The following is a 13,797-nucleotide window of genomic DNA, read 5'->3' on the forward strand; positions in this document are numbered from 1 at the left end:
GTTTTCCGTGGATGAAACCGGAAGACGCCAGCGGACGAGCAAACAGCGAATTTGGAGAGATCATCTTGAGCGCCGCCGGGCCTGAAAAGCGCACCCTCTAAACGAGCGAGTGAGAGCGAGAGAGCGAGAGATAGTGCGCGAGTGATAGGAAAGAAAAATATCGTCGGAAAATTGCTCCACCAAGCCCTCCGGGTGGTTGGAAAATTGATATCTTGTTGTGAAAACACGCGAGTGCTTCTTCCGAGTGGTGAAAAGTGGACAGTGAGTGCGCGGATCGAGAATCGCCTCCTCATCCTATTTGGGGGTGGTGGTGGAAATTCGATCACCCCATCTTTGGGTGGGTGAGTGTACGTGTGTGTGTGTGTGTGTGTTTGTGCAATGGCGCCAGTCTGACAAAAACAGTTGCGATGACATTTTCACGACAGCTCGGTGGCCACGACGGCCCAGCAAGGACAACGATGGCAACCGGAAGTGATGGCCGACGATCCGTGACTGGCGTTCGGTGGCTGACGCTGGGCTTCCTGACGACGGTTTTGGCCACGATGGTGGCATGCCCAGGTGCCGATGCGTCCTACTCCGATACGGACGATCTAATCAACGAGCTCGATCGACCGAGTAAGTAATGCAACCGCCGCTTAAAAATGGCTGCGCCCGCAGTCAAAAGTGGCCAATTTTCTCCCGTTATGAGGTGACAAATTGTCTCGACCGGTCATTTGCTGGCGGACGAACGAACGGTGTTCCACATTGACGAGATTTTTCACCCTCGAAAAACACACACACACCCCGAGAAATGCGGTTACTTAATCGGTCGATTAAGCGGTCTGGTGTGGCGCCACGGTTTAATTGTGGTACCCCCTGCGCACGAAAGACGGCTGAATTGGCAGTTTAGAGACCGCTCGAGTGCAATCGACCGACCGACCGCGGGGAAAAATTGACCGACGCAATCGAGGTCGGTTAGTCGAGCGGTGGTCCGAAAATAGCAGCCACAGTTGAGCTCGCGCTGCCGGTGACGAAACCGGTTATTCTGGGAAGGTGCGATCCTTCGTTAGGATAGCGGTCGATAGAAAAGGATCCAGCGTGGAAATGGTGCATTGGAAATGGAGGGAGAGCCAAAAAAAAACTTACACAGAATACCTGAAGTAGGTTTCGAATCCTGCCTCAACAACCCAAAAGGGAGTTTTACTCAATCAGCTGGCCGGTAAAGGTCCGGGACAAACATCTTTGGTGAAAGAAAGGAGTGAAAAAAGAACACACTCACACACACAGTGATAGGGATAGTAACGGGGAGAATGTTGAGAGAGAAAAATCCGCCCAACTTGATGCTTGATTTATCGACAGGCGAGTGGGATGATGGGCGGCCGAAAAAAAGTTCCCGACAAGGTTAGAAGTGAAACACAAACAGAGAGATAACAGCTTAGAACATCGCCGGAACGACTGACATCTTTGGGCAATCAGTTCACTGGTTTGTTGGAGCAAGTTTTCCGGGAGGGAGTGTGATGAAAACGACCGATTGAGAACCCGTTGATGGTTTAAGAGAGGACCTATCATCGAATAAACGAGACCCGCATGACAGCATGGTCAACGATGTAAGTCACCGGATCACGCGATGTTGGGGAGAGTTTAATCAAAGCGAAGGGTTTATGCGGTTTTAACTTTAAACCTGCATGTTTCTTATTTAGTGCAGGATTCTTATCACGTTCTGCCACGTCCAATAGATCATTGTCTAGACGTTGAACTTCTTTCGACGGCTGGCATAACGCTCAGTTACATCAGTTAGTTTGAATCGCAATACTTCCTCAAAGTTTGGTGCAAGTTTCCAAGTTGGCACTGAAAATCGCCAAATAAGAGAACGCTTTCACAAACCAACTGTTTCACAAGTAACAACGAAAATGCACGATACTCTCTCGGTGGCGTTGGATTCGTCGAAACTCCAAACCACTAAACAACGCCCAACTACTTCCCCTACAGGACGGGCTTTGTCTTTAAGCTCTTGGCAGTACTCGGTTTGCTCTTTACGTGGCATCCGCGTTAGGCATCCAAAAGTTTGCCACTTTTCGTTCGCAAAGTTTGTCAGCGACTCATTTTAATTGAAATCCCCCCACCAATCCGATCTCGACTGCCTCAATCGCACTAGAAACGAGAACGAACGAAGCATTCCTTATGCCATTCCGGAAGGGTCCCCGACCAAGGTCAAAAGGTTGAAGATCAACGCCAATCTCCTGCTCGAGGATGATGTAAGCGCGCGCTCTTAAGCGGCTTGGCAGCACATCCACGATGCTCGACTGACCTTAAACACCCTTCAGGGCGTGATCGAGGACCCACCGGCGGTCAAATCATGGCGGATGCTATTAGCAATCATTCGTGGGAAAATCCCGAGACCCTGATGAAGCCATTAGTAGGCCGAAAACCCCGTCGTACACGCGGGAGATAAACGTGCACTTGTGGTTCGATTTCGTCGTGCCTCGCAATGGAGTTATTACGGCTACGAGAGGCACCATTCGCGGGCCGTGCGGTGGGTCATTCGTAATTACGGGCGATTTATCAATAATGTAAGCGGCTCTCATCGAACGGGAACCTCGCTCCAACCGAAGCTCAAAGGAACACGCCCGTTCAAGCGCCATGTTTAATCCGTTATGACACCGAAAGGGTCCCAAAAGGTAGCCTGAAGGGATGTGGCAGTGGCAAAGTCCGCAAGTTGATGCAGAGGTTTGCGTGATTTACTCACGCCTACCTGGCCCGAAGGGAGTCACAAAATGCCGCGCACACGTACATCAGCGGTATCAGCGGGTTGCGATAAAGGACACACCCGCAAACAGACACACACCCACACACCGACATCGAGACACAAGTACGCAAGGACATGCTCATGCCGAGGGAAGCCGACGCGAAACGCGCACGTGTACATAAATCAAGCAGTCGCTGGCAACACGGCACTGGCTGACATTTAGCTGCTTGTTTTCCGGAAGCTTTCCACTTTGTTGTACCACCCACCGGTTGGGTGGGTTGTAATTTTTTGGCCTCTGGTTTTTCTCCACCTCTTGGCTTCTTGGCCAGGCTGTCTTCGCGAAGGTGACGATCGGAAGCCCGGTGTGTGTTTGCAGGCAGGTTTGGTTCTAGTTATTTCTTCTTGGTTTTTTCTGGTGTTTGCTTCGTGTATTATTATTTACGGCACGTTGGAGCTCGCTGAAAGGTGACTCAGTGTCGAGGAAAAAGTCGAGCGTGATGATGCCCGCGACGACGCCAAGGACAACGCACAATGGTTTGGTGGTGGGGTTATTTATGGGAGAGAAATGTTTGATCTCAACCCGCCAGATATGGCCAGACTGGGTGCCGGTTGGGTGGCCTTTTGATCGCGTTTTGCCGGTGTTTCGTTCTGCTTTTTTTGTTGTTTGTTGCATTGCTTCGACCCAGTGCGGGCGTTCTTACGCGTCAAAACACAAGAACAAGGATGGAATCGGGGACAAACTGAAAATAAAAAAAAGACACCCAACACAAAGATACCAACAAACAACGCGTGAACTGGGGAAAAGCACGCCAAGAATTCCGTCTCGCGTGTGGGACCTGCTTTTAAATGCCACCATGAGGGGTTTTGATTTCCTCGAGCGACATATTTCGAGAATCCACCGTCGGTTGGCGTGATATTGCAATCGCTGACGCGGAAACTTCACGTTGCCCGGAAAACGCAATGGTGCACACGTTCACTAGGTGGGTGGGTGTCCTTGCACCGGTGCAGCAGAGATTTCTCCACGCAAAAGGACCAACCACCTGCTGTCCTGTTTGCCGGAAACTGCCAAGGAAACTCACGCTCACGTGGCAACGCGCGTCAAGGGTCGCTAAATTTGATTTTTGGTTCCACGATGAAGCGATGTAAATTAGAGCCACACGCGGAACCGTTGCTTATTCGGTCGAAAAAGAAAACATTTCTAAAACCTCCACGGGTGCAAAGCCGCAGAACTACGCTTTGATTAACGTCACCATGCCGACGCGAGCCGACAGCAAAGTTTTACATCCAAGTGTGCCACTTTCGAGTCCGTGTCACCCTGTGGATGTACCGAGAGGATAGGACTCGGTTGAAATTCGTATGTTTCTATCTCACTCATTCCCAGAAACCCTCCCTTTTCGGTAGCGTGGATGCATTTTTCACCGCTACCAGGTGACGTGTGTTTGTGTCTGTATTTTTCGATAGTTTTTTTTCCATGCCCACCAGACACTGTACACCTGCATGGCTTTCTCTCGGACCGGCGCGCTAATGAGCTGTCAAATAGAGTGCACTGGTGACTTTCCCAACAAACACACACACACCACTGTGGTGCTGCGGTCCCACGGGTCCGTACGCGATGCACTTCGCGGAGATAATTCGGTGTTGGTTGGACTTTTCCGTGCACTCGCGCACGGTTATTTCCAATTTAAATTCCAACTCTGCACAGGCTGTAACCCTTTCGTGCGTCATCCGCAGCTGTGTTGGCTTGCGCGTTCGAGTTTGTGGTGGTCGCGCGCGTGTCTGTTTGTATACAATTAGGGATTAATTCTCGCACCACGACGGTTGTGACCTGCGATGGCAAACGGTAAAGTTTACGCGCCCCCAAGGGGTGGAGAAAACTTTCCGACACGATCCGCGGACGCGTTTGTTTGCGCCGGTAAATAAACGCACACCACGAATGGGTGCTGGGTTTTTGCCATCGGCCCACGGACATGCTGGGAGGTTTTTGGGCATGCGATTTACGACGATGTCTGAGAAGCGAAACGTCGACGGAGTTCCGGCGAGTTTGCGAACCCTCGAAAGGCCACCCATTTTCCATGCGAGCGCGTGCCGAGACTTTGGATTTTGGATCAATATTTGATGGCCACACGCGCGCCAGGGAATTTATCGCCCGGAAGTATGGCAAATTCGTCGGCCGGCTGGGATTAGACGCTGATTCTCGCCAGTGCCGCAGGGCCAGCTGCCATGAAGGATGTTTATATTACGCGCTGCTTCGCCTGCATTGCCAATCCAATTGCTCGCGGTTGGTGCATGGGATTTCCAACCAGCGAGAGAGTTTCCACGGGGCAACAGTTCCACGGAATCTTCATTACGCCCAACCTAACTGGCGACTGGCAAGGGAAACGAATGTTTGCAGAGAAATCGAACCAAACCATCGGTTTTGTGTGAAATTGGCAGCATTGATTGAAGGCAAAGTGGTTATGCACCTTTTCACGTGAACTTCTACTGGCGCGCGTTTGATAAATGTTGCGTACGAACGCCAAGCCAAATTGTGCAATATTTCCGAAATGAAATGAAATTCCTACCGCCAGTGGATTCGATTTTAGCTCGTGGTTCCCGAGAATCGAGAACTCTCGATGCATTTGCTGTCAAATCCACCATCCCATCGGTGCTCTCGGCACCGATCAATCATGAACACCGGAAAAGCCACCCTCGCTCGAAGGCACACCACTCGTTGCACAATGTCACACGCCCTCAGCCCTCAGCTGCACCTTCAGCCGCGTTTGCCATTATTCATTCGGCACCATCCGACCACCTGTCGATCAGGTGGCATCCCGACCGGGTTGGGCTAATGGAGCGATCGAATGTCTTGCCCAGCCGGTTCGGGTGCTTTGGCCGATGAATAATATATCCTAATTCTCTTAACATGTTAATTGCAGACTGCATAATAAATCACCCCATGCTTCGTTTGTTTGTTGCTGCGGCCCCAAACCCGGCGAAAGAAGCGCGTTAAAAGCGTCTTCCCAGCGTTTGTCTTCCCAGTGGAACTGGCGCTTCTATTTGTCTAGCCAAGCAACGCGAAGGCGTGAGGTCCTTGCAATTGGGGTCCACCTTCGGGGTTTCGGACGCGCGCCTTTTCGAGCGAAGAGCAGCACAAAAGTGATTCGTTTCGGATGTGTACGGACGGACTGGTACTCCTCTTAATTATGTTTGCGTAGGGTTTCTCTCAGGACGCATGCATCCTTACGTACGAAGAGCCCTTACTCGTTCGGGCTATTGGCCGTATCGTAACAATGCTCGGATGCTGGGTGGCCGATGGGTGGCGTTTTTCCTGGTGAAACCCCCTCGAGGGGTGGCCTTTGCTACTGGCACTGCAGGGAGAAATCAATTATCGCCCCACGCCCGGAGGAGATCGTTGTCACTCTCGTTGGCAAAAAGGGAACCAACCCAGACACGAGGAACTCAACGATGGAGTTGTTTGACAAGGGTACGTGTCTGGCGTTTGCAACGAGCCGCGTAGGGCGTGCGTCTTGCCGGCAGGAAAAGCCATCGTTTTCCGTCGAATTAAGCCGCGCTCGGGTGAAAACAATACATTCGCCTTCGAGTCAGGGCAAAGCGAGATTTGTGAAAAGGGCTGCTTACTTGCTTGTGCTGAGCGATGCTGAGCTCAGAAAGTTTTTGCAGCCCTCAGCCGAGGAGAATGAACCACGTGCCGACGTCTTCGGAGGTCGGTCGTTTTGCTGATGGCGCACTTTGGCGGTTTATGCTTATGCGGCCGCTTTGGCGCGCGTTCCAACAGCTTTGTGACGTTGAAATATTTATCCCGATTTGCAATGCGAGAAAAAGCACTTTTGAACGATTTCCTCCTTTTTCCGATGGTGTGCTTCCGTTAGCGGGCAGCGAGTCGCAGCGAGTTGTCTGCCGATTGCAAATTACTTTCTCCCGGCCAGCGGAACAGCTTGGGTCGTCCTTGGACGATGCATCCTTTTGCGCTGGGTGCTGGTGCGAAGGCAATCTCCGGAGACAGGTGCAATCCGGTGCAAGTAGTCGGTGTTCTAATTCGCTCACTCAGTGCTCTTGGGGGCTTTATTCACTTTCTTAAGGTGAATTTGGGATAGGAGTTTTTTAAAGGAATAGCAAATTTGCCTGATTTTATTCTCGTCGGTGTTCGGTCTTTGGGAATAGCTGTAACAAATCATACAATGATAATTATACATTTCATGGAGACATAAAAGGTTTAAACGGAATCCATCAGTTAGTTTGAATATTCAACATTTTATGTAGTTTTACTGAACTTTGTTCTTCATAAAATGAGGTAAAATAAAAATCATAGATGAATTTTTACACCCTTTTTCTAAATTTGAAGGCTCCTATCGTTCTGCTTTAGCCAAGCTTAGTTTCTATTAATTGAATATTCGAGGTTCATAATAGAGCAAGTTTCTTTAAAAAATGAGAAAAAAAGGACCATTTTTCATTCTAAGTGAGAGTTGAGATACCTACTGGTTTGAGTTCGAATGATGCGAGAGCAAAGCGACAAATTCATTATCCATATATATATACAAACATTCATTTTTCGTTAATGGAAGATTTATATTCCAGCTTACCAGCTAAGCTAGTTCTCACCGACGTGGCTTCTCTTACACACCTGCTTTGGCTTCGAATGCCCTAGAGCAGGATTCAAGTCCTGACGGGCACGAAGGACCCTTGCCACCACGAGACGGGATAACTTTGACCGGCTTTGTCACCTTCTGACGGCTAGTGCGGTTAAGTTGAGCTTTACTTTTGCTCTCTCTCTCGCTTGCTCCCTCGCACAACCAGCGTGCTTAATGAAGAAAGTAAACCATAAATAAATTAGACTTTATTTCGCCGCCCCATGAATGGGGAGTGATTTATGCGTCTTTTGACTTTCGCGCGACAACGCCCACTCCATTGGATGGAGGCACGGGATGGATTTGCTTCAGAAATAGCCGGAAATGGCCGATCGAGTGGCGTGACTCTCTCTGGGTCTCTTGGCGCCTTAGGAAGGGCTCAGATATAAGCCGGAAGCGACAGTGAAAGGTTTCCGTCGATCATGGGGGGAACGACTGTTTTACGATTCTGAAAAGTGTGTTAATTCAAGCGATGGGAACAAACTGTTCGACGTGCTGGATAAAAGGAACTTTTTTCGTGAGGAAAAACCACACCTATTTGCTAACTGTATTATCCTTTTTAGTTGCACGTTTACCGTAAAGTGTTTGGCATGATTGAACCTAAAGCTCAAGGACTCTTCTTGGGTTTTCTGTTTAAAAACGTTCCTCTTTCCACGTGAATCGTGAAGCTTGTTGCATGCTCGAGGCAAACCATCCGTGCCTGATGGGCGATAAAACCCACCGTGCCTTGTTACGCCTTGTAAAAGAAAAGAGGTGCATTAAGGACATCCGACAGCATAAGCCCATCAGAAAATTCCCACGAAAAACTGGCTCAAAATAATCACACCGAGATCTCGAAACTCCAGCACATGCAAGTGACAAACCCGCCTGGAAAACTGTCCACACAACCCCACACACACAAATACACACAGCAAAAAGGACATCTTCCCGTCACACGTTCACCGAGACCGGACAAACGCATAAGACCAAAGACCAAGCGGACAAAATAAACCATCTCGCGCGCTAGACAATGAGCTAATTGGGCGGTGTTTATGAGCAAGTATGTGCCTTATCGCGGGCTTAGCAACTCCACGTGTGGTTCCAGGCAACTAACTTCCGCCAACCGGATTACGAGCCGAGCGCATCGTATCGTAAGCGGTAACATATGCCGACGGCTCGACGAGCGTTACAACTCCGGTGCACAGATAAATCCTGGCCCGGGTGAAGTGGACGTTCCGGGTTGTCAGCTCACAAACGGCAAGCAGAAGCTTCCGGTTGGCCTCGAGCTGGCTTTCGAGCGCACGATATGTGTGTGTGTGAGGGCTTTCTTTTTTTGCAACCCACTTTTCCAGCTCTATCATGTGTGCTTTTTCGCTTGTATGCTTCACTCTCTCTTTGCTGCTTTACGCCGTTTTATCACCTACACCCTGTGGGCTCATCTTTTCCCATCATCCGATTCCCGGTTCCGAAACGGCCGACCGACTCGCTGTACATGTGTGTGGGAGGATTTTCGTTTCAAGTTTTTTTCATTTCTTCTTCTTCCTCTCATGTCCTTTCTCGCTGCTTTGGCCCCTGTCGGTTGCTCGTTTCGATCCTTGTCAGAACGTTCTTTTCCCTTGGGCGGCGACGGTACGAAATGAAGCGGAAAGACACCGAAGAAGACGTACCATAAAACCAGCCACCCAACCACCCACTCGGCGATGGGCGGTCGAGTCATTTTTTTTGCTTTCCTCGCCGTGTGAAAACGGGACAAATCAAGCCACCTACCGCAAACGGTTTCGGTCTGGTTGAGCCTGCAAAAGGGCTCGGAAAAACAGAAAAGAAAAACAACATCCCCGGGAAAACATTCGCACACGTACATGTCGTGTTAAAAAGGCGTGCTTTCGAAAAAAACAACCCATGAACGGCGCACGGCGTGCCATAAATAATAACAGCGGCGGGTGAGAAATAAAAGCGAATAAAAATTGCAACATATTCGTTGGCGTTGTCACACATCTGGCGGGTTCGTTTTGGGGGGCCATCGTGGGTCACATTGGACGCCTGGACGCCTCACGGAAGTATAAAAATGTTCACAAAAACCTAACCCCATTTCAAAGCAATCAAGAGCAGGATCGAAAAGCAGAGATTGGTGGCCAAAAACACAACAACTCTCCCGCTCGTTTGTGCGTTCGATAATCAAAAGCGGTTACTTCGGGAAGCGTTGCGAGCGGTTTGACTTTCCTTGGGTCCTTTCCTTGGCTCGAAGGACTCAACACCGCCAAAGGCTGGGCCTGGGCTCGCGTGGCGTCTCGGCTCACGGTTACAAAAGTGTAATTACTTATCGGACCGGGCGCATCTTAATTTATGCAGCATTAATTAGCATACCCCCCTAAAATGGGGTCCTGCCTCGAAACGGGGAGGGCCATCTTCCAATTCTGGTGAAAGATTTTATTGGCCTGCCAACAAAACGCCGTTCCCAAGGACCACACCATCTGATAAGACACGGCTTAATTGATGGCCGCGAAACGATTGTGGGGAGGGCAAAAAAGGTTCCCTGTGTAATGTACTGTTTTTGGGAGGGATGTGTATTTTTTTTTGCTCCTTCTCCACCATTTTTTTTCTTCTGTTCCCCTTCCGGAGGTCCTTGCGTGGGAACTGCGCGAACCTGGCGCTTGTTCGTTGCGATAGCTCGTTTGATGTTGAGGGGGTCATGAAAGAAAAAAAAAAGCCCAAAGGGTTTGGTTAAGGAACGTTTCCTAATTGTTTATTGCCGCTTCGGTTGCCGGAGGGTTGCCTTCGGTTGTGTGCGTGCGTGTGTGTGTGCGTGTATTTCCCCAACGCGTGCTAGATTTGCACGAGTAATTGATTTTCGAACGTGCGAGCGAAAAGCGGCTGAAATGAAACCAAAACCCCAAAACGGCTGCTCCTTCCTTAAAGCTTGGTGTTCGTTTGCTTTCAACAACCCTAAAGGGGGTTAGCTAAGCCCTCGGTGAGTGGGGGTGGGAAAAAAAGCATATGTCCTTCGGCTGCATGGAAACATAACCTCAACCCAACGGGGGTCGCGTAACGGCGTTTGGACCGAAAGGAACCGAATGAAGAGGAAACAAAAAAAAAGTGCACTAAATCTCAGGTAACCGCCGATGCGTTCGTTTAAGCCAACCCATTAACGTGCCAGGAGGTGCCAGGAAGGGCCAGCATTTCGCCACCCCCTCGATGGATTTATCCTCCCACATCCGAAAAGGGGCAAGTGGCCCTCGTTGCAAGAATATTCGGGTCGCCGCCGTCATCCGGAGCGGATGGTTTTGATGAGAGTTTTGAAGGATGAAAAATTTCCCTCCAATGGAAACCCATTTTAACCACCCCCACGGGTGACTCCTTATCGGTGGCTCTCGATCGGAGACACACTCCGGGCCACGCGACCGAAACACCGGCTCTACCCGTTCGAGCGCCCCAAAGTTGCGAGCAAACAACCCAACGCTGGCAGGCAAAACGAACGACGAAGTGCAGAGTGTCCACAACCAGAACCGCTTGCACTTCGCTCAGCTAATGAAAAAAAAAACGCCTAATTGTAAACACTGCTGCAAACAAGCTGAATGCAGCGGAAAAAATTGCTCCGTAAAGCCGCCAAGGTTCACCGGACGAATGAGAAAAATCTTATCTCTCTATAAATTGCTGTAATGGATTTTATTAATCATCTTCATAAGCTATTACGTGCCGAGGGGTTTTGGGTTGGCCCCTCGTCTGCCCAAGGTGATACTCCCTTCTCTCTCTCTTTCTCTCTCTTTCTCGCTCTCTCTCTCTCTCACCGGAAATGTGACGGAATGTCGACGGTTTTGTGGCGAATGAAGCCCGGTTTGGCTGAAAATGTGGCCAACCGTGCTGTCGCGCGGGTCGCTTTTCGCATGTACCTTACCCATGCCTAGGGGCAGGATGGTAGGGGGTGGCTTCCGTAGGAGGAAAGGAGGGGGGAGGGGGGCTAAAATAAACTTCCGGTGAATTTTTGCCCACCAACCGGCGGGCCAAACACATTCCGGTTTTGTGGCCGCGCTACATGACTTTTATTCATGTCGACGTGTTGAGGTGATCCTTTTTTTTTCGTCCTGCTTCTGCTTCTTCTTCTTGTTTTCCTTTTTTCAACCCTCCCTTCCTTTCACCTCACGCGTCATTTATCCATTTTATTTTTCTCTCATTTCATCGCTTTCATCGCTGTTGTTCATCCGCGCGCGCGCGCAAGGTTCATGAGGAGGGTTTTCCCACACTTTTCTTTTTTCGTCCTTTTTCTTGCCACACCGCGTCACTGGGCTGTTCCAGTGGCTCGTTTGTTTGTGTTTTTTTTACGCTTTCGGCAGGCGTGTGCTTCGCGGCGATCCTCTCTTTTCTCTCGGATGCTTTCGCCCCCGAAAAGCCACTGACACCGGCTTGTGCTTGTGTGTGTGTTTGTGTGCGGTCTCATTTCTGTGCGCCATACCCCCATCAAATGGAGCCCCCCGTGGGGTGGTGGCGGGGGGTGGGGCCGTTGTCGTTTTACGGAAAATTAAAAGCGTCCTCCCTCCACGCTCCCAGCCTCCTCCCAACCCACCGAAAAGTGGGACATTTTCCAAAATGTAGTGGTGCGGCACGAGTGGGAGCCGAGGGACACAAAAACTAAACTAAACTTGAGCAGCGAGGAGGTTCGGCGGGCTGGGTGTATTTTTTTGTCCTCCTTCTTCTTCTTCTTCTTCTCTGCTGGTTTTTGTTGTTGTTGTTCTGAAAGCTTTTTAAACGCCCCCATTGCCGCTCCAACCCTTGCAGCCCTTTTGCTTTAGTTTTTCCGACCCGCGGGTAAATGTGTACGGGTGTATTTGTGTGTGTGTGGTGCCGTCTTCACTCGAGCCCTTTTGGACCCGGCTCTCTCCGGGGATTCGGCCATGCATCTGCCCCTTCCCCCCTAGCTCAAACCTCTCCCTCTCTCTCTCTCTCACCCCGGCAATGTCCTGTTGCGAAGGAGCAACACGCTCCCATTTTACGGCCGTGCTTATCGTATGCCCTACGGATAGCGCCTGCTGGTCTGTCCTTTTGCTCCGCTCCCCTATCTCACCCTGGTGGATGGTACAGAAATCATGAATACCGCTACCAACCCCCTTGCATGGTCGGAAAAACCACCCCCCACACGCCACGCCACGAGATTGTTCGCCAGAGATTATGGTTCCGGCTGCACGTCGTGCACCAGTGGGTGGGGGGGGGGAGGTTGGAGGGTTGTAGTCGCGCAAGGACCAGGGTGGGTTGCATCACGACCGGGCGGTCGATTAATTATTCAAAAGCTCAAATTCATACCCTGCCCGTCAGGAATGGCAATCGTTTGGTGGTGAAGGGAGTCCTTCTCTAGCCCTTGCTAAAGGGGGTGGTGGGTGGTTTTGGGGATGAATGACTCAACAACGGACAGGGCAGGTCACAGGACACCAAGGGCGGAAGTTCGGCTCACCACCCATCACCCACCACTTCTGCCGGGAAAAACGGTACGGCGTGGGTTTGCGAATTGAATGTAAATGGGCTTTCCCCTGGGCTGGCCAGGTACGTGCCGGGTGTGTGTGTTTGTGTGTGTTTTTTTCGTCTGCACCCATCCACCCACCCACTCGTTTGCGGAGTGACCCCACCGGGAGTGACTGGGTCAACGTAAAATGACCAAAGCATCGGCTCAAAACACGGAGCACTGTTAAAAGTTGGCATTGCTTCCGGTTTTTGTTTGTCTATTAACCAGCAAGCCCCCGGTGGTCGGACTCGATGGAGGGTTTGTGTGTGTGTGTGGGAGAGGGAGGTTGCTTTTTTTTCAAATTCATCAAATGCTGCCAACTCGTACGCAGCAAGGGTAAACAATAGATTATTTTTAACTGTTTAACCCCCCTCGGAGGCTATCTGACCGGTAGGAAGGTGTTATTGTTTGTATGGGACAATAAAAAGAAACTAGAACGCTTTGCAGGACATGTGTGTGTGTGTGTGTGTGTGTGTTTGTTTGTTTGTTGGATGATTTTCAGCGTTCTATTTGAGTGGAATGCGTAGGGCCAAACAATCGAGCGTAGGGCAGAATGCACGCATTCATCCGAGGCATTGTGATTTGTTTTATGAGACCAAAGCAACTATCGAAACGCTTTAAAGAGGATTGGTGGGCTGTGTGAGTGAAAGCGGGTGTAAAACGGATTCCAGAATTAATTACATTTGCCTGTTTGGCCGCACATAATGAAGCGCAAATATTGTCGCTGGAAGCGTGATTTCACTAACAAAGTATAAGTAGATTTAAAGCGATTTTTTTTGACATAAAATCCGCTTTCATTCAACCAGCATTGCAGCTCAATGTGGTCCATGTCGCCCATTTTTGGGTGCCGGAAAAAACGCTTGATTTTAAAATGCAATTTTTGTACATTTAGAACAGCTAAATATCAAATTTATGACCAAACAGAAACACGAATGAACGTAAAGACAGCCAAAAATTTATCACAAACGTAGAATGTGAAG

The 13,797-nt window shown here is 49.9% G+C and overlaps 1 protein-coding gene across 1 annotated transcript in view; it reads left to right on the top strand.

Moving 5' to 3' along the window:
* Nucleotides 1-458: 458 nt before the first annotated feature.
* LOC128723191 (hemicentin-1) overlaps nt 459-13,797 on the top strand; it is a 34,540-nt gene continuing 21,201 nt past the window's right edge. The window contains exon 1 of the mRNA XM_053816912.1: nt 459-615. Within this exon, the coding sequence (XP_053672887.1) occupies nt 459-615 (157 nt within the window). The remainder of the gene's footprint in view (nt 616-13,797) is intronic.

Source organism: Anopheles nili, chromosome 2 (genome assembly GCF_943737925.1).
Source record: "Anopheles nili chromosome 2, idAnoNiliSN_F5_01, whole genome shotgun sequence".
Taxonomy (NCBI): Eukaryota; Metazoa; Arthropoda; class Insecta; order Diptera; family Culicidae; genus Anopheles; species Anopheles nili.